The sequence below is a fragment of the Eleginops maclovinus genome, chromosome 6, assembly GCF_036324505.1.
Source record: "Eleginops maclovinus isolate JMC-PN-2008 ecotype Puerto Natales chromosome 6, JC_Emac_rtc_rv5, whole genome shotgun sequence".
Lineage (NCBI taxonomy): Eukaryota > Metazoa > Chordata > Actinopteri > Perciformes > Eleginopidae > Eleginops > Eleginops maclovinus.
The window spans coordinates 25,155,921-25,175,227 of record NC_086354.1 but is presented as its reverse complement, the minus strand read 5'-3'; the positions used below and the strand labels follow the sequence as shown (position 1 = coordinate 25,175,227).

Sequence of the window (19,307 nt, the reverse complement as noted above, 5' to 3'; positions counted from 1 at the left end):
AGAGTGTACATTTCCCCTCTGTGGGACCAGTAAGGGTTCCTCTGTGGGACCATGGGGTTCCTTCGTCTCTAACATAAATCTTGGGGTCCTCAACCTCCGGGTTCACAGTGCTGGCAACTGGACTACAAATTAAAGGAGAGAATCCAGTTTCCTGGAGAGAAAGGAGGGTGGAGAGAGATGGAGGGATAACAGTCTCTGCTTTCGGCTGGGGAGATACTGCTGCAGTTTGCTGCTGAAGGAGGTCACCGGGAGAAGACCCAGTTCTTCTTCGTGGGGACAATAAAAAGACACTCCTCCCCCTCCTCATCTTCAACCTTTTGTCCGGGATGAAAGGGGTTTTGTTTTGGGCGAGGTTTATAAAGGGATCAAAGCTGGATGCTGCTCATCTTCTCAACGATCCTCCGACAGACGATGCTGCGCCACGCCGACCGAGCGGTGAGTGTTTCCCAATCCTCCCAGGATCTCATTCTCAGGGTCTAATTTACTTATTTATCAGGACATTTATTAACACTGCTGTGCCAGAGTTCATCTGTAGTCCCTGGACGGATGTTTGAGCGTGTTTAAGATAAATATTTAAACTGTTAGAAACATAAAGGCTCAGAATGCAAAAACAGAGCATTGATGTCAATATGAGCGAGCAACAGGTGAGAGCAGGATGACCCAGGGCCCAGGTACTCCATCATACAGTCCAACCACCAGAGCAGGGACCAGTACCCAGGTACTGTACTCCAGTAAAAGTAACAGTACTCACATCTTGTACTTCAGTAAAAGTAGAAGTACTCTGATCTTGTATTTGAGTAAAAGTAGAAGTACCCAGGTCCTGTACTTCAGTAAAAGTAGAAGTACTCAGGTCCTGTACTTCAGTAAAAGTAGAAGTACTCTGATCTTGTACTTCAGTAAAAGTAGAAGTACTCTGATCTTGTACTTCAGTAAAAGTAGAAGTACTCTGATCTTGTATTTGAGTAAAAGTAGAAGTACTCAGGTCCTGTACTTCAGTAAAAGTAGAAGTACTCACATGTTGTACTTCAGTAAAAGTAGAAGTACTCACATCTTGTACTTCAGTAAAAGTAGAAGTACTCAGGTCTTGTACTTGAGTAAAGTAGAAGTACTCAGGTCCTGTACGTCAATAAAAGTAGAAGTACTCAGATCTTGTCCTTGAGTAAAAGTAGAAGTACTCAGATCTTGTACTTGAGTAAAAGTAGAAGTACTCAGATCTTGTACTTGAGTAAAGTAGAAGTACTCAGGTCTTGTACTTGAGTAAAGTAGAAGTACTCAGATCTTGTACTTGAGTAAAAGTAGAAGTACTCAGATCTTGTACTTGAGTAAAGTAGAAGTACTCAGGTCTTGTACTTGAGTAAAAGTAGAAGTACTCAGGTCTTGTACTTGAGTAAAGTAGAAGTACTCAGGTCCTGTACGTCAATAAAAGTAGAAGTACTCAGATCTTGTCCTTGAGTAAAAGTAGAAGTACTCAGATCTTGTACTTGAGTAAAAGTAGAAGTACTCAGATCTTGTACTTGAGTAAAGTAGAAGTACTCAGGTCTTGTACTTGAGTAAAGTAGAAGTACTCAGATCTTGTACTTGAGTAAAGTAGAAGTACTCAGATCTTGTACTTGAGTAAAAGTAGAAGTACTCAGATCTTGTACTTGAGTAAAAGTAGAAGTACTCAGATCTTGTACTTGAGTAAAAGTAGAAGTACTCAGATCTTGTACTTGAGTAAAAGTAGAAGTACTCAGGTCTTGTACTTGAGTAAAGTAGAAGTACTCAGGTCTTGTACTTGAGTAAAAGTAGAAGTACTCAGGTCTTGCACTTGAGTAAAGTAGAAGTACTCAGGTCTTGCACTTGAGTAAAAGTAGAAGTACTCAGATCTTGCACTTGAGTAAAGTAGAAGTACTCAGGTCTTGTACTTGAGTAAAGTAGAACTACTCAGGTCTTGTACTTGAGTAAAAGTAGAAGTACTCAGGTCTTGTACTTGAGTAAAGTAGAAGTACTCAGGTCTTGTACTTGAGTAAAGTAGAAGTACTCAGGTCTTGTACTTGAGTAAAGTAGAAGTACTCAGGTCTTGTACTGGAGTAAAAGTAGAAGTACTCAGGTCTTATCTTGTACTTGAGTAAAAGTAGAAGTACTCAGATCTTGTACTTGAGTAAAAGTAGAAGTACTCAGGTCTTGTACTTGAGTAAAGTAGAAGTACTCTATTTACACAGCATGTTGTATCTGAGCAGACTGAGGTGATTCTCTCGTGTACTCATCCTTTGTTGATGTTTACCGTAGTGCTGTAAATGTGTGTTCTAGTGGAACCCCTTCATGTCTTTGTAGTTACAGATTTATAGTACTGATTATTCTCGTGCAATATTTCCAAAGTCTTTGAGAGGGTCAGGTGACACGTGATAAACAAACCTTGCTTCTGCAGATGTTGATGGGGCTGCTGGGACTCCTCCTCCTGCCCCCCCTCTGCTCAGCCATGATATTGTCAAACGGCACCAACAATGGACCGGGCCCTTATGTGGCCGAGTTCCGCATTGGGCCCCGGATGGGCCCCGAGGACATGAACAGGACCGAGGGGGACTTCGGTGTGCCTGACCCCTCCATGAACTTCTTGCACAACACGACCTTCATGCCCGAAGGCGCGATGTTTTCCCCCCCCATGCCGGACCCCGCGCTCTGCTCCATGCTGATGAACATGCCGATCCCGCCGGTGGACCAGATCCCACTGTCCTGCCTGTGCTCCCTCTGTAAGGGCACCGCGGGGCCCAAAGGGGACCGTGGGGACCGGGGCCTCCCAGGTATGTAGTCCACATTATTCACCTGGTGGGGGAAAACAGGAAGCATGTGAAACTGACTGATGTCACCTCTAGAAATCAAATCAGTTTCTTTACGCAGCCAAACATCAGGAGACCGCTGCTTATTCCAAATTCGTTTTTCTTGGTTGTTGTTTTACACTATCGTATGTTGTTGTTGTTGTTGTTGTTGTTGTTGTTGTTGTTGTTTTACACTATCGTATGTGTTTGTGGTTTCACCACAGTGGTAGTCGGTGGGCTTCACAGATGAACAAACATTGAAAAGACGTGTATTGAGTAGATTAATAACAAATATTAGCTCCAAACGTTGTCGTTGTGAACCGCTTAGATTTCAAACACCAAGCCCGGTAGAGTTTACTAAGATAGGACTTCACTGAACATCTTAATTCAAACTACCGTAAAGAAAACCAGAGAGCTGAGCTGACATCAGATCAGTGCCTGCTGTGTGTCAGGCAGCAGAGAGGGAGCTCCTCCTCCTCCAGCCTTCCTTTCTGTAGTGAATCGGTGAGATCAGGAACACCTGAGCAGAGGCGGAGCCAGGAGCAGAGCAGGTGCACCTTTGCAGTGAGGAGAGAGAGGACCAAGGGGGGAGGGCGTAACAATTTATACAGCCCCATATCACAGTTTTACATTTGCCTCAGGGGGCTCTAAAGTTTGAACAAAACACGAGGAAACGAAGCCCACAGTTAATGGGGAGGAAACTGGAGGAGCTGGGGGGGAATGGAGCTGTCTGTTTGCTAAAACCAACGAGAAAAAGAATCAAAAGTGTTTTACATTTATCTTCCAAACATCTCTCAGTAAATATGAATGACTTTGCTTCTTTTAAAACGTAAACCAATAATAAAAGTATCAATTAGGTTTTTATTAAGTCTTGGTTCTTCAACAAAAGGTCCTCAGTTTCTGCCAGATTATTGTTTGAGAACGTTTTATATGAAGGCTTATGTGTAACAGAAAATAAAACAGTTGGGAGGAAATTAAAGAGAACATCTGGTGTCTGCAGAGAAAGTGAGGGAACAGTCCCTGAAGGGTTTGTAGTTTGATTCCTGTGTGATCCCTGTCAGGAGCCCCAGGGAGTGCCGGGATGAGAGGGATGACGGGCTTCACCGGGCCGCGAGGATTCACCGGCGTTCAGGGGATGAAGGGTGAGTTCGACACGCACAACTTCACACACCGGCCACAGGCATGTTGTTAGCATGAATAGCTACATGCTAGCTCCGACATCGATCGTACGGTAAATTAAAACGTATAATATGAACGAATACGAGACTGATGCTAAGCTCTGCCTAAATTATCCCAGATATTTCAGAGAAAAGTGTAACCTTAAAGGGTGCCTATTCTGCTTTCTGGGGGGTTCTCTCTCCTGTAGTGTGTTCTATAGGTTTTAGTGCATGTAAATGGTCTGCAGAGGCTAAAATCCCTGTGTTCCCTCCAGAGGGATTTCACCCATCAGTCTAAAAGATAGAATCCTCTGCAACATGCCGGTTACACATTAATGCAGAAGTAAAGATAAATCTAGATAATTATATAAGATAATTGGACTCTATGTTGACTTTAGAAACATAGTGACATCACTATGGAACCGGTTATGATGCAGGTCAGCTCGTCCTGCCTGTGATTTGTTGTGTCATATTGTTTGTCTTTGTCTGTGGTTTCAGGTCAGAAGGGAGACCAGGGGGAGAAGGGCCAGGTCGGCGACGTCGGATTCACCGGGGTGAAAGGCTCACGAGGCTACAAAGGTCTGCAGAGGTCATGACTCCACTGAGATATAAGAGTTTCATGATCTGATAATAGGGAATGGGAGCCGCGGTGCATTCTGGGGCGTCACGGCCATCTTTGGAGGAGAGCGTCTATAGCAGACAGAAGTCAATATCTATCAGCGCTTCCCGGTCATCTGTCAGCGGGTTTCCATCCAGAACAAGTGCCCTTACAAAGAGAAGCTCTGGGCCGAAACAAAGGAGCGATATTTAAAAATGAAAGTGAATTAATGACATCTGTCCGTATGAATTAAGAGAAGAACTTACTCACTAACTTAAATATTAATTATTCAGAGGCCCCTGTCAGGTTTACAAACTGGGGGGTGGGAACAGGACCTTCAGATCTACAGGTTTAGCATCATCGGACAGAGGCTAGACAGCTAATGCTATGCTAACAAAACATTCCCAGTATATATCTCTTCTTCTGTTTTGTTGGTTGGTCATAGATGTGTCTCTCACAGCCAGGGACATAACAGAGCCGACTGACCATGTTTAACCCGCTGTACAGGTTGCGGCCGCAGTATCCTCCAAAGATGGCCGACTTGCTGTTGGTGACGTCACATTCCCATTCCCCCAGAGCTAAACTGTGGTTGGGTTTAGGCACACAATGTAAAGAGTATTAGGGCTGCAAGGGAGACCAGTGCAGTATCCACATCGCACAATGTTTGGTAAAGGCAAAATATTCTTGATGTGTCTCTAGGAGAAAAAGGGGACTTCGGATCTGAAGGCCCCCCAGGATCCCCGGGCTCTAAGGGAGAAAGCGGTATTTGTCCCGCCTCCTGTGAAAGTGTGCAAGGTCCGCCGGGTCTACAAGGCTCTCCTGGACCAGCCGGAGCCCGGGGCCTTCCTGGGGTCCAAGGGCCGATGGGACAGAAAGGTATGAAGGGCCCTAAGGGGGACCTGGGAACCCCCGGAAACCACGGTGTTGACGGCCAGAAGGGGGATCAAGGTGCGCAGGGGATGTGTAACTGCACGGATGGTGAAAACGGCACAAATGGGCTTCCAGGAGCACAAGGGTTCAAGGGGGACAAAGGGGATCTTGGTGCCCAAGGTGAGAAAGGCTCCATGGGGCTTAAGGGCAACAAGGGCGACCTGGGTGTGAGGGGGGTCCCCGGGCCATGCTCCTCGCCCATCAGATCTGCATTCTCTGCCGCTCTGGACTCCTCTTATCCTGCTCCAAACTGGCCAATCCCTTTCACTCGAGTCATCTTCAACCTGTATGGCCACTTCAACCCAATGATGGGCATGTTCACGGCGCCCGTCAACGGCACCTACATCTTCAGCTTCAGCCTGGCCGTCTCCGGGAAGCCCGTCGTCGTCGGCGTGTACAAAAACTTTGAGCGCATGGCCATAGCGACGGAAGTGAACAACCTGTCCTCCGCCACGCAGACAGTCATCATGCACCTCTTCATGGGGAACAAGGTGTGGCTGCAGGTGAAGGACGCCAACTTCAACGGCGTGATGTCCGGCGAAGATAACATGAGCACATTCTCCGGGCATCTGCTGTACCCCGACTCCTGCGAAATGCCCATCATAGGTCGAGAGGGTGCTTTTCCAATTCCCGATGAATATTCTGAGGGCGACTTCATCTGGAAAAATTCCACACAAACCACCACCACGCCTGAACCATAGTCAGTCAGTGGCGGGTAGATAAAGCCCCCAGCCAATCAAAACAACTGCATGTTTTAAAGGAGGGGTATTCTGTCACATTATCCACTAAAGTAAAACAGTTTTATCGTCTGACACCGCAGTAGGGATGGGAAATCGCATAGCGGGGGGTACAGGACTTTCAGATCTACAGGTTTAATGACAACACAATCATTCGGTAAGACTTCTAATGCGATGCTAACTGAGGGTCACATTCAGATGATTTTCGGTTGCTTTATTTTTTGGGCTGAATCAGGGTCGTTGAGTCAGGTAGGAGGTAAAGACCCGGCGGCGGCAAGGTAGCCAATGAGATGGCTGTTATCAAATTATATCCACTTCACATTCACATCCCTGGACGTTTCCTCTGAGCGTTACTTCAAGGCTGACCTTTTGGGTTTCCAGGTGAGACATCTCAGCAGCTGGACTAACTTAACTTAACCATTACAATTTCTAAACGACATTCCCAGGGTAATCAGCCCCTTAACCTCACCCCAACCCTAGCCATCACCCGGACCAGGTCCCATATGGACGGCCACCTCGTAGCCCGAGACATCAAATGGTAAACGACAGTCCCTGTGGTACATTTCACATCACTGCATTAGGTTGGGTGAAAGCAATAATATTAAGTTGAACCTACTTAAATTATTGCTTTCAACCAACCTAATGCAGTTTAATTAAAGTCAGTGTGTCAGGGGATATCTATATTTTCTTTCCTCTCTTTGCATCCTGGTTTATTGAACTCCTAACAGACAGTGTTGTGATGGAGTCTTGGAAAACCAAAGCAAATTGATGGAAACAAAAGAATAATGGTTTTTATTTAAATGCGACTCATTAAGGGAAATACCCCTCCTTTAAAAGTGGAGATAAATTCAGTCTCATGATTCAACACTCAGTGAAATAGCAAAATGCACGACTGATTTTCATTGTGTAATAACTTTAAGGAATGGTTAGAGCGCTGCGCTGCAGAGGTTCAGAAGGATCTCACGCTAAATTTTTTAAAGCACTACGAATCCTCACAGTAAATGTTTTGTAATCCCGGAGTTCAGCTTGCTGCAGTTTAGTTTTAGACCCTTAACACTTCCCCTTTTGAAATGTGGAGGATGCATAAAGTTTGATCAAAGTTAATTGTTTTAAATTGCAAGCAAAGCGTCCACATGGATCCCAAGTCCTGCAACAGCGTAGTCATTTTCTTTCAGACAAAGGCAACAGAGACGAGTTCGACATCGCAGCGTTCCTTCATTCAGTGACCATGGAAAGATAAAACCAAGTCTAAATATTCAGATTCGTCGCATCCTGGATCGTTGTAGTTTTGGCTGATTTGTCTTTCTTTTTTTCTATTACAGCACAAAGAGGGTTAGGACACTCTTTAAAACAGGCCAGGCCGGATCTTCTTTGAGGGAATTGTTATTTGGAAGAGGCAGAAAGCTTTGTTGAATCTCTTCAGTTTCTCGTTTTAATCACAGACCTTATTTCAGGCTTCTCACCAAAGACAAAAAAACATTCTCATCTCCGTGTTTTAGGACTCATTCCTGCACCTCTCTTTTCCTTGGCAGTCAAAATGGATCGGTTGTATCTAGACTCGATACGTGAAAGCCAAAGTGAAGTCGGATCTGATGCGGGGTGCAGACCTTTGTCCCTAAAACCTGCTTGAGCAAGCTAACTGCAGCTAATCCTGGCAGGAAATTGGTCCAATACACATCTGAATTACACAATATTTAAACCTCAGCCACCATTGAGCTGACTCAGTTAGCTGGCTGGGTTTATAGATAAGCTAGCCATAACAATGAATAGCACGGTGTGAGATCCCCAGTGAAAACACAACCTTTAAATTGTTGCACTTCTTTTGTCAAAGCTACGTTTTTAAATTCAACCTCCAGAATATTTTGGTTTAGAATAAGAAGTCATTTGTACTGAAAATAAATCTGCCAGAGAGAGAGAGAGGGATCGTAAAGGGAAAAGGTCGTCTATTGAAAATGTAAATATGTGAATCAGCACCGTGCAAAAGTAAAATCAGAGAGAGGGAAGACGCTGGGAGGGAAAGGAGACGGTGGAGCTACAGGTACAGACAACAGGACCTACTTTGTATTTTGGTTTGTTTGTCAACCAAATAAAGTCATCAAGTTTAAGGGTGGGCTCAAACGAATGCTGCTTAATAAAACAAACATCATGAGGAACTCGTTTGTTACTCAGAAGATTGATATGTCTCTCATTATTTTAGATAACAGATATTGAGCAAGGTAACAAGGGGTTATATTATGCCTTTGATTTCTGGACCTTTTGGTAATAGGGCGACACAGAAGTACAAATAAATGAAACCTCTCCCGGAGCGCTGACTGAGGCGTGCTGAGCGATAACGGAGAGCTGTGTGAGAGGCTGTGATATGTGCATTGAAGTTTTTGTCTGAAATTAAAAGTTTACTTTCTCCTGAGGCATGTTTTCGTCTTTCCAAAACTGAAGTTCAAATCGGATGATTTGTCTGCATTTAAATATATTTCCAAACCACTATCAAAGTCTGCACACACTGTAGATTATACTGAGTCACACACACTGTAGATTATACTGAGTCACACACACTGTAGATTATACTGAGTCACACACACACTGTAGATTATACTGAGTCACACACACTGTAGATTATACTGAGTCACACACACACTGTAGATTATACTGAGTCACACACACTGTAGATTATACTGAGTCACACACACTGTAGATTATACTGAGTCACACACACTGTAGATTATACTGAGTCACACACACTGTAGATTATACTGAGTCACACACACTGTAGATTATACTGAGTCACACACACTGTAGATTATACTGAGTCACACACACTGTAGATTATACTGAGTCACACACACTGTAGATTATACTGAGTCACACACACTGTAGATTATACTGAGTCACACACACTGTAGATTATACTGAGTCACACACACTGTAGATTATACTGAGTCACACACACTGTAGATTATACTGAGTCACACACACTGTCCATAAATACTCAGCGCCCACTGTGGATTAATCCGACACATGCATCGTTTCCTCCTGCTGGTTTAATAATACTGATATAAGACCAGCAGGAAACTACAGAGCCTCTAAAAATGGAACACCCTACAGCAGAGGGAGCGCCGCAGAGAGCAGAATCAGGCTTCTTTAAATCAGAGGAAAACCAGTTTCATTTGACTTTCTTTTATTACACTTTATTTTTATGAATTGTGTTACTTCAAGTCATAAAGTAACACAATTCAACAACACCTACTTGTTGCTAGCCTTCAGCATCTCTTCTGTAACTGCATCACTAATACACCACAACAGAAGTACTAATACACCACAACAGAAGTACTAATACACCACAACAGAAGTACTAATACACCACAACAGAAGTACTAATACACCACAACAGAAGTACTAATACATCACAACAGAAGTACTAATACATCACAACAGAAGTACTAATACATCACAACAGAAGTACTAATACATCACAACAGAAGTACTAATACACCACAACAGAAGTACTAATACACCACAACAGAAGTACTAATACACCACAACAGAAGTACTAATACACCACAACAGAAGTACTAATACATCCCAAAGATGTATAACTTAAAGACCACATCAGTGGTTTTGCAGATCAGATCAGATAAAGCCTCTTTGAATGGCTCTGGTATTAAATGTACATCAATATGTTCCTATGTGTTTACACGTGTAGACATCTCCTTATATGGTCATTTCTGCTGTTTTGAGGCTTTTCGACCCAAGGGTACGGAAGAGGATTAGGGCCACATGAGGAAACATGTTGGGATGTGATGAAAAGTTTAAAAGAGTTCTTTAATCTGAGAAAAAGTCAGAATTCTGAAAAATATTCTGAAAGAAATCTGCAATATTTTATTTTCAGAAAATCTCTGAATTCTGCCTTTTCCAGAAGCTGTTGTCATAACCTTTAAAACAGAGGTTTCTGACTGTTATCCTCTTCGTACCGCTGAGTGACTGAGAATGCAAAATCAGAGAAATGGTCCTTGAATAAAACCTTGACTTGTTCCGGCTAAAACTCTGAGGGGCGGCTGTTTTTGTTTCAGCCAGCTCCGTCTCTTTATTTCTCTTTGGGTGCAATGTCGTCACCGGCCGACACGTTTCCATCGTCCTCGTCGTCATCGATCATCCCCTTCAGGTAGGAGCGCTTGAACTCTTGGAACTCCATCTCCTCCTCCATCTCACTGCAGACGGAGAAGATCTGCTTTCACTGTCAGAGCTCAACACCAGCGTTAATCACATGAGCTTCATTTGAAAGAAGATATTCGGTCTGCGGCTCAAAGAGTCCTATCGTGAACCCGGAGATGTTGAAGACCCTGAAGTGTGACGATAGAGATGTGGAGTACGGGTCTCCAGCACACAGAACCTGCCCTACTATACATTTCTAACATGAGGCAAACAACACCACAATAAACCTAACCGTCTTCACTCGTCCCCCTCCAGTGACCTCTTTCAGGGTCAAACGAGATGAATCCACATTTAGATTTGTATAATTCTGCTTACCTCTCCTTCACTGTGGACAGCATGGAGAAAGAGACGGAAAAACAAAAGATTGAATTCGATTTCATCGGTTCGACTTTCCATCTATTAAAATGAACACATTTATAGACATGAACCACACACACACACACACACACACACACACACACACACACACACACACACACACACACACACACACACACACACACACACACACACACACACACACACACACACACACACACACACACACACACACACACACACCGACCTGGGTCAGGTTTAGAATGCATCAGTCTGAAGGGAACTTCCAGATCGACCTCACTGCAGAAACACACACCGCGTTAACAAAGAGTGTGTGTGGATTAACGCTCTGCTGTGATTTTATGAAGATATTTTAAAAACCAAACGTTAAAATATTCCCAAACACTGTTTCCCCTTCTGATAACACTGTGGTTTTTAACGTGAACTAAAAACTAATGAAAGAGGGGGATCAATCTTCAGGTATGAAACACCTCAAGATTTCTCCCAATATTCAAGCGTAAAGCAGACATCTCACTGTTACTAACAATCATTGGTTTATGACAGAGAATTCTGATCTGTATTCTGCCACTAATCTATTTCCTATTACTGATAAAAAACAAGCAGACATGAGCTCACCTCGATCCCATCATCCTGTTGGAGCAGCCGGATAAAAGGGGAACATTGGAATCAAAAAAAGACGTTGAGCGTTTCGATTTTAACACAAGATTATCTCAATTAAACATGAACTAACTGATGTTCCCATCTCCCTTACACAACTATATGGAACATGTTTCCATCACCTGCTCCAACACATTGTACGTGATAGGCTAAGGGACATCTCTAAGCAGTTGACCAATCCTAACAGCTAACCAATCAGAGCAGACTGGGCTCTGGTTTCAGACAGAGGGTGAAAAGAGGAGCTGCAGCACAGACAGTCTGTGGAGCATTTCCCCGGGAAAACATTTAATGACAATGTCTCACACACACACACACACACACACACACACACACACACACACACACACACACACACACACACACACACACACACACACACACACTGACCCTCCGATGACGAGCTTCACCAGGACTCGGTATGAGACCATGATCCCCATCACCTCCTTCAGGACTCCCTCTTTGATACTGAAACAGAGGGACATTTTTTCCGATCAGTTTTCTGAAACACACATTATCCCTCTCCAAACGTCAGGTGTTCTTTTAATGGACCTGATCACCTGGATCTCCTCCTAGAGCACCGGTGACATTTTTAAAACCAATCACTTCTCAGGGGGGCGTGGCCAGCAGCAGCTCGTTAGCATTTAAAGCTACAGACACAGAATCAGCTCTTTAGGAGCAGAAACAGAGGGGGTTATGGGATGAGCTGTTTGGTGTTTTAGCCAATCAGAGACAGGCTCTGTATATATCTGAGACCTGGAATGTATGGTAGGGAAAGAGTGGACCTTTAAGACAGCGTTGAAGTAGTGGCGTATTGTGGCACGGATGGCTTTCCGTAGCTAAGGGTTGTGTCTCACATGCTGGACGAGGCCAGGTTGGTGTCCTCGTGCTTCAGCTTCCCGTCCAGAGCGATGCCCCTCCTCTCGCGGTTGTTGGCCAGCAGAGGCAGCAGCGTGAAGACTCTCTGCAGACTCTCTCCTGGAGCCAGCGTGTCCCTGAGACGCAAAACACACACACACACACACACACACACACACACACACACACACACACACACACACACACACACACACACACACACACACACACACACACACACACACACACACACACACACACACACACACACACACACACACACACACACACACACACACAGCAGAAGTGTGGTTTAAGCTTTGCTTCAGTAAGAGTGATAACAGACTGAAAAAAGCGTTGGTTTTAATTCAATGCATTAAGTCAACAGAGCTGTGTTAGGGTAGATGAGAGCAACAAAACGAGGTATAAATAAAACTAATTGGTTGAAGTTAATGATTTCCTCCATTATTATCAAAAATGAAAGTAAAAGTCCTGCATATAAAATCGTACTCAAGTAAAAGTACGAAAGTATCTCCAGCAAAACGAACTTGAAGTATTAAAAATAAAACCCAAAAGCAGAAAAATGGCCTCTAGATATTATGTGTAAATGTGGGACATTTCTAAATAACAAGTATTTGACTGTTGTAGTAAAACAAAGTTCTGATGGACTTTTTGTAAAATATTTGAATAGTTTGACTGTTTTGAGACTCTTTGGTTTCTAGAGATAGACTTTGTTAAAAGTAGCTGAAGCTGTTAAATAAATAGAGGATTAAAATCACCGTATTCCCTTTAAAGGTATCAGCTCTCCTGTTCCGAGAAACACAGTTAATAAAAGCTATATTTCATTAGGGTTACGCTGTAATGATGATAATGATAATAAGCTTTATTTGAATAGAACTTTCCAGAGAGGAGTCACTCCTCATAAACCACATAGAAAATAAAAGACATAAATACACATAAAAGGAGGACAGAATAGGAAGTGGATTAATCGGTGGGATAATATAAAAGTGCATTTAATGAAGTAGTAGTGCAAATTCAAATTCACTGAGGTCCGTCGCCAGGCTAAAGGCTGCTCCGTTCTCAGCCTCGTCCAGAGGTCCGTTTTGAATGATACAGCCATAACGCTGACAGGGCGCGGCTGTTAAGCTCCACCAAAATCTGTCGTTGTTTCAGAGTGGAATTCAATGCGTTGCTTTCCAACTGTTCAGGGGCTAGGAGTGGGAACTCCAGTAGATTTGAATCGTGTGATGGTTTCTTTGCAGGTGTCACTAAACCAGAGAGCTGCTGATGACTCCCCAGTAACACCAGTGTGTGGATCACACAGATCCAGTCTGATAAGGAATGTGTTTGTTGAATAGCTGAGGTCTGATTCTTACACCCAAAACTGAACAGGCAGAAGAAGAGTTCTGTGTTTCTGCTCCGCGTATTTGGAACAAAGTTGAAGTACTTTTTAAATCAAGGCTGACGACGTTTCTGTTTATTCATTTCTAAAACTGCACTAGAGCTGTCCTGGACCAAAGGAACCCTGAGTTTGGGGTAGTTCAAATAGAGGATTGTGTTTCCCAGTGTTGTGTCGGTGGGCCTATTTTTAATGAGACCTGATTGACCTACCAGAAGCTATTGAGTCTATGTAAGACCTGCACCGCCAGGCTTGGATTCACATGGATCGTTTTGCGTCTGCCTTAAAACAGAACCTGGTTCTCTAGGAGAGGTAAGACCTGGTCCAGGTGGATTCTGGCCTGGTGGTAAACTTGCATGGACTCGAGAGCTTCTGATTAGTAGGTGTGGTTAATGAAGCTGTAAAACTGTCTGATCTATTCTAGCTGTACAGTGAGTCGGTGAGTCGAGCCTCCGGTTTCTCCTGTAGCTTGTTCCTCAGCCCCTGAGATTTGAGCTGTACAGTACATAGAATTGATTCTAATGTCCTTTTTAAAGTGTTTCTTGGGCACTTCTTCTTGCTGCTTTATAAATAACCTTGCCCTACGAGCAAAGGGTTTTGATTCGTTGCTGAGGACATAATCCTCGATATCTGTGGATGACTTCAGGGATGATTTCTTAATGGAAATAACCCTGCAGTACAGCGCGATGTGGATGGCTTTATAACACCCTGCACGATGACCCTTGTACAGTCTCTTAAAATGATCATCTTCTAGTAGCTAGGACACACTCAGCATAAAAACATGGGTAACATTTGTGACCTTTGGGCTTAAGAAGGTCATTCACAATAAACAAAGCACAAACCTCCATCTGTGTTTCTCTTTATTTCTTCATATTTTAAGAGTCTTCATCATTGTGACTCCAGAATGGATGAAATATTTCCTTGTTTTTATGATGAAGGCTTACATTTCTACATGGCTAAAGTCCACTGTTCAGGATTTATTTGACATTCAGTTCAATCGTTGATTTACAGCTCCCTTAATCCTGCACTCCAACTTGCACCATGTTGACACTACTTTATAGCTATATTTAATGAGAGTATATTTATGCACAACTGAAGGAGACTTTAGATTGTGCATTCGACAATAAAACCTTTGAATCTGAAGCTCAGTTTACCTCCTAAGCACAAACTGATCCAGTGTGTAATAATGTGTTCTCAGTGAAAGTGAGCTGTGCATTACCCAGGCTCCTCGAGGGCCACACATTTGACGTAGCTGTCGTTGGAGTACAACACCACGGTGGAGATCTGATCCACTGAGGGGAAGAAATAGACATCATCAGACGGGTCAGACAAGTAGATATGTGACTTTACTAGAGCTCCGTATTACAGAGGGAGCTTGAACGCCCCTCCCGTCATGGTTACCGGAGACGACGATGCTCTTGATGTGTTTGCTCGAGTCATTTGTGATGCTGACGTTCACTTTGACAGCCTGGCCGTGGTAATACATCTGGAAACAAAACGCAGAGTGAACAAATACCAATATGATATCTGTATATACACTTCATGAAATCCTTCCTTTTTCATTTAGTTATTTAATACTGTGAACCTCTGCACCTCCTTCATAGACGTTTCTCATTTTAAACCCTACTTTAGCATGATTTCCTCCACACAACAAACACCCGGCACCTGGATCTCTTCATATTTACTGACAGCAGGTGATGTATCATTTCATATGTGGACATTAGTTTTCTTCTAGTCGTCGTAGACATTGCCTCTCTTCTCACTCCCCTGTGTCATGCAGGCGAACGGAATTGGGACTTTGCCAGTGTTTCCTGACCCTAACCCTGACCCTAACCCTGACCCTAACCCTGACCCTAACCCTAACCCTGACCCTAACCCTAACCCTGACCCTAACCCTGGCATGGTTGCCTTTGTGATTGTATGTGTTGTTGAATGCTATTATTAAATAAGAATCCTTTTGCTGATAGTCTTCCACGTTAGTCTTATATGCTCCAATAAACCAAAGCAGGTTCCTTGTGAAAACCAACATGTTCAAAATCTGCAGGAATAAATAACCTTCATGTTAAATTACATTTCTTCTAGCTGACGTTTATCTAAAACAACTTACAAGAAACAATCCCAGAACAAGAAGGGACCTGCAGGTATATTCCCCTTGTTCTGAGAGACTTATGATATGACCTGATTAATGAATCACAGCCGCACCGCTGTATCTAACGAAGCCCCTGGGTTTAGAAAACTACCGCTGAATGCTGTTTTGTCCGTGCAGCTGAAGATAATAATAAATGTGTAGCCACCTCTTTGTCCAGGCTGGCCTTGACGTGCAGCGGTTTGTCCGACATGACGAACTCCCTGCTGATTTCCGCAGATGGCGCCGGCTCCTCGCTGTCCGGAGCGTATTGCACCTTCCGGATCGTCAGCGTCACGGTGCTCCTGTCGACAAGGCAGGGGAACAAACAGAGAGAACAAACAAAAGTCCGGGTTAGATTTAGATCCTTCTCATATCAAAATAAGAGCAGAAAGCAGGTTTGAACCAGAGAGGATACGGTCCTGCTTCTGTCTCTGTTTGAATGGAGTGTGTTTTACCAAACTCATCAAGGTTAAATGAAGGTTCCTGTTGAGGGAGTCTGGTGGCTTTAATTGCGTGTTAATGAATTATAATGATTGTCAAGAGAAGGAATAAAGAAGAGTCCATCTCTAAGATAGCGCATGGAGGTTTAAAGGGAACATCATCATGTTGTCTGTCAGTGCTTTAAATAAACAGAGGCACACAGGAGGCCTACCGTTTGCGGGGTTTAGTGTCCAGGTTCTCAACGCTGAAGGCTTTGATCTCAAACTCCACGGCACATTGCTGCAGAAGAAGAGAACCAGGCGTCAACGCACCCCCGTCATTTGTTCACTTGATCAGTGAAGGTTCGATTCCCCGGTGGGGTCTTACCTTTCCTGAATCGTTTGGCCCTGGCTGCAGAGCCACCGAGCAAGGCAGGTTGTCCGGGAACTGAGAAGAGGAAACACCAAAGTCGATATGAGTACATAACGAACAGTGTAGGTAATCAGGTGTCACATTTTAAGCAAACCTTATTCTGTTGTATTACAAGTCTGACTTTCCTTTTTTGACATGTCTGTTTGACCTCCTCCACACAAAACCTAATTTCTCTTGAGTTTTCTTCCACACCGTACCTCAAAGAAGAAGGGGTATGCGTTGTCTCCCAGCTTGCGCAGCAGTTTGGCCTGCGTCCGGCTGTGGATGGAGCTCTCCCGGTCCTGCAGCGGGGGGTAAACCTGCCGGCTGGACAGGTGCAGCTCCCGGCGGAAAGCCACCCCCATGACGTTCATATCATCCCTGCCGTATCGAAAGGTGCAGCACAGGGAGACGAACACTGAGGGCAGAGGAGGAACCGACAGAGAAGTACTCAGAGCTTGTACTTGAGTAAAGTAGAAGTACTCAGAGCTTGTACTTGAGTAAAGTAGAAGTACTCAGGTCTTGTACTTGAGTAAAAGTAGAAGTACTCAGGTCTTGTACTTGAGTAAAGTAGAAGTACTCAGATCTTGTACTTGAGTAAAGTAGAAGTACTCAGATCTTGTACTTGAGTAAAAGTAGAAGTACTCAGGTCTTGTACTTGAGTAAAGTAGAAGTACTCAGATCTTGTACTTGAGTAAAAGTAGAAGTACTCAGATCTTGTACTTGAGTAAAGTAGAAGTACTCAGATCTTGTACTTGAGTAAAGTAGAAGTACTCAGATCTTGTACTTGAGTAAAGTAGAAGTACTCAGATCTTGTACTTGAGTAAAGTAGAAGTACTCAGATCTTGTACTTGAGTAAAAGTAGAAGTACTCAGGTCTTGTACTTGAGTAAAGTAGAAGTACTCAGATCTTGTACTTGAGTAAAGTAGAAGTACTCAGATCTTGTACTTGAGTAAAGTAGAAGTACCAGAGGACCTACTTCCTGTGTTACTGGTGTGTTTGGGTACCAACCTTTCCTGCCCTGCAGAGCCTGATGGTCTATGAGGATGACGCCATCTGGTGGTAGGAAACAGGTCATGAGGTGAGTCGGATTGAACAGTGTTTTGAAGCTGTTTATAATCCTTTCAGTAACATGGATAATCCAAATGTATCCCACACCGTGACTGCATTCACTGTTTCTGCTGCTGAGGACCGTCTGAGCGTTACACAAAATGCAGACATGCTGTTTTCATTAACGAGAACAGATATTAAAAAAACTCCACTGAAACAAACGTTTGCATTTTTTCAGGTTCAGTCATTTCATACTAGATGTTAAATGTTGAGAGACAGGAACAAATGAGAGGAAACAGATTCAAAAACATGTACTAAGATAATATTTGTCGGACAAAGTATCGCTGCTTGTAATAAACACGTGAGCGTCAGTTCAACAATGAGGGAATGTGAAAAATGCAATTGGAGCCCACTGTGGTTCCAGACTATCTGCATCAACTGAATCAGATTCCTTACAGTGATCAGACACTGAGTGGAAGGGGTTTTAATAAAGGGTGACCTGACACTGACACTAGTTTTATTAGTGGCAGATTTAACCTGACGACAGCTAAAGGTGTGACTGTTGTTCTTATTGAGAAACTCACCCACTGGATCCACAGAATCCACATGGTCCACAAAGTCTCTTCTCCCCATGTAGACTGCGACCTGAAGGAGGACCACATTTAGAGCTGAGCGTCTTAAATTCTGTTCAGGTTTTTGACTGAAGCTTCAAATCTCTGTGGCCACGTTTTATCACGGCATCATGAGTTGCTTCGTTAGCATCATTAGCATTACAGCATGTATCCAGACCATGGTTGAAAAGTAGTTTGGCCGATAGGGACCGTTTTGTTGTGGTTTTGGGGGTTATTGAGGAAGCTGAATCCATTTTTTGAGATTTCAGGATCAGAAATAGCCCTTTTAACCAGAAAGTGTCTGTCTCTCTGTGGCTGACTATGACTACCATGAAGTGCGCTGTGCTTTCATCACTTTTACTGTTCCAAGTTTTCTTGGAATACGGTACCTGCTTTAATCTCACTCAGTTTTTATGCAACCCAAATTCCGTTAGGTGAAAACTACTTTGCCAAACCTGATTCAGATTATTACATGTACACAGTTCAGATGTTTCACTGACCGACTTGTCATTGCAAATCTTCTTGAAAACCACATTTTTTGGGCTCATGTTGGAGCTGATGGAGGGCGGAGGGTGAGTGATGCCTGAGGAAAAGAAGGAGACAAGCATGTAGTCAGTCTTTATTAAAAAGGTACATATTCAGTCATTTAGTCACAGGCCTGGAGCAATGCAGCAAAAGGACTGAGATAAAGTCAGGAGGTTGACCATAACGTACTTTAAACTACACGCCAGAGTGGTTTGGTATCAGATGGAGACACCCCCACAATCAGCAGTCATTCCACACGATTTAAGATCATTGAAAACCAGAATTAGTCTTCATTGTTAAACTTCTGAATGTATGAATTCTGCATGAGAAAATCCAACTTGCCACGATATTTGTCCTACGATTATTTACATTTATATTAGACTGTATTCACTCTTCGATACAAGTCTCTCTCCTGCTGTTATATTTAACATGTTTTTGCAGGAATCCCAATCTGTCCGAGCTTTATTTTGGAGTCTGTCCGTGTTC

At 43.4% G+C, this 19,307-nt stretch overlaps 2 protein-coding genes across 2 annotated transcripts; one reads left to right on the top strand and one right to left on the bottom strand.

Moving 5' to 3' along the window:
- The first annotated feature begins 408 nt into the window (after positions 1-408).
- On the top strand, positions 409-8,589 carry LOC134865851 (otolin-1). Its single transcript, XM_063885628.1, has 5 exons — positions 409-435; positions 2,408-2,780; positions 3,857-3,937; positions 4,451-4,531; positions 5,250-8,589. The coding sequence occupies exons 1-5, from the start codon at positions 412-414 to the stop codon at positions 6,179-6,181; spliced, it is 1,491 nt and encodes a 496-aa protein (XP_063741698.1). The 5' UTR covers positions 409-411; the 3' UTR covers positions 6,182-8,589.
- A 786-nt stretch (positions 8,590-9,375) lies between these two features.
- On the bottom strand, positions 9,376-18,922 carry saga (S-antigen; retina and pineal gland (arrestin) a). The gene is made up of 15 exons (XM_063886832.1): positions 18,797-18,922; positions 18,270-18,330; positions 17,647-17,691; positions 16,854-17,053; positions 16,612-16,671; positions 16,457-16,524; positions 15,971-16,106; positions 15,078-15,162; positions 14,896-14,968; positions 12,277-12,414; positions 11,810-11,887; positions 11,381-11,395; positions 10,992-11,044; positions 10,742-10,751; positions 9,376-10,422 (listed from the first exon to the last, which is right to left on the bottom strand). Exons 1-15 carry the CDS (start codon positions 18,902-18,904, stop codon positions 10,299-10,301), a joined length of 1,254 nt encoding a protein of 417 aa, XP_063742902.1. The 5' UTR covers positions 18,905-18,922; the 3' UTR covers positions 9,376-10,298.
- Between the last annotated feature and the right edge of the window lie 385 nt (positions 18,923-19,307).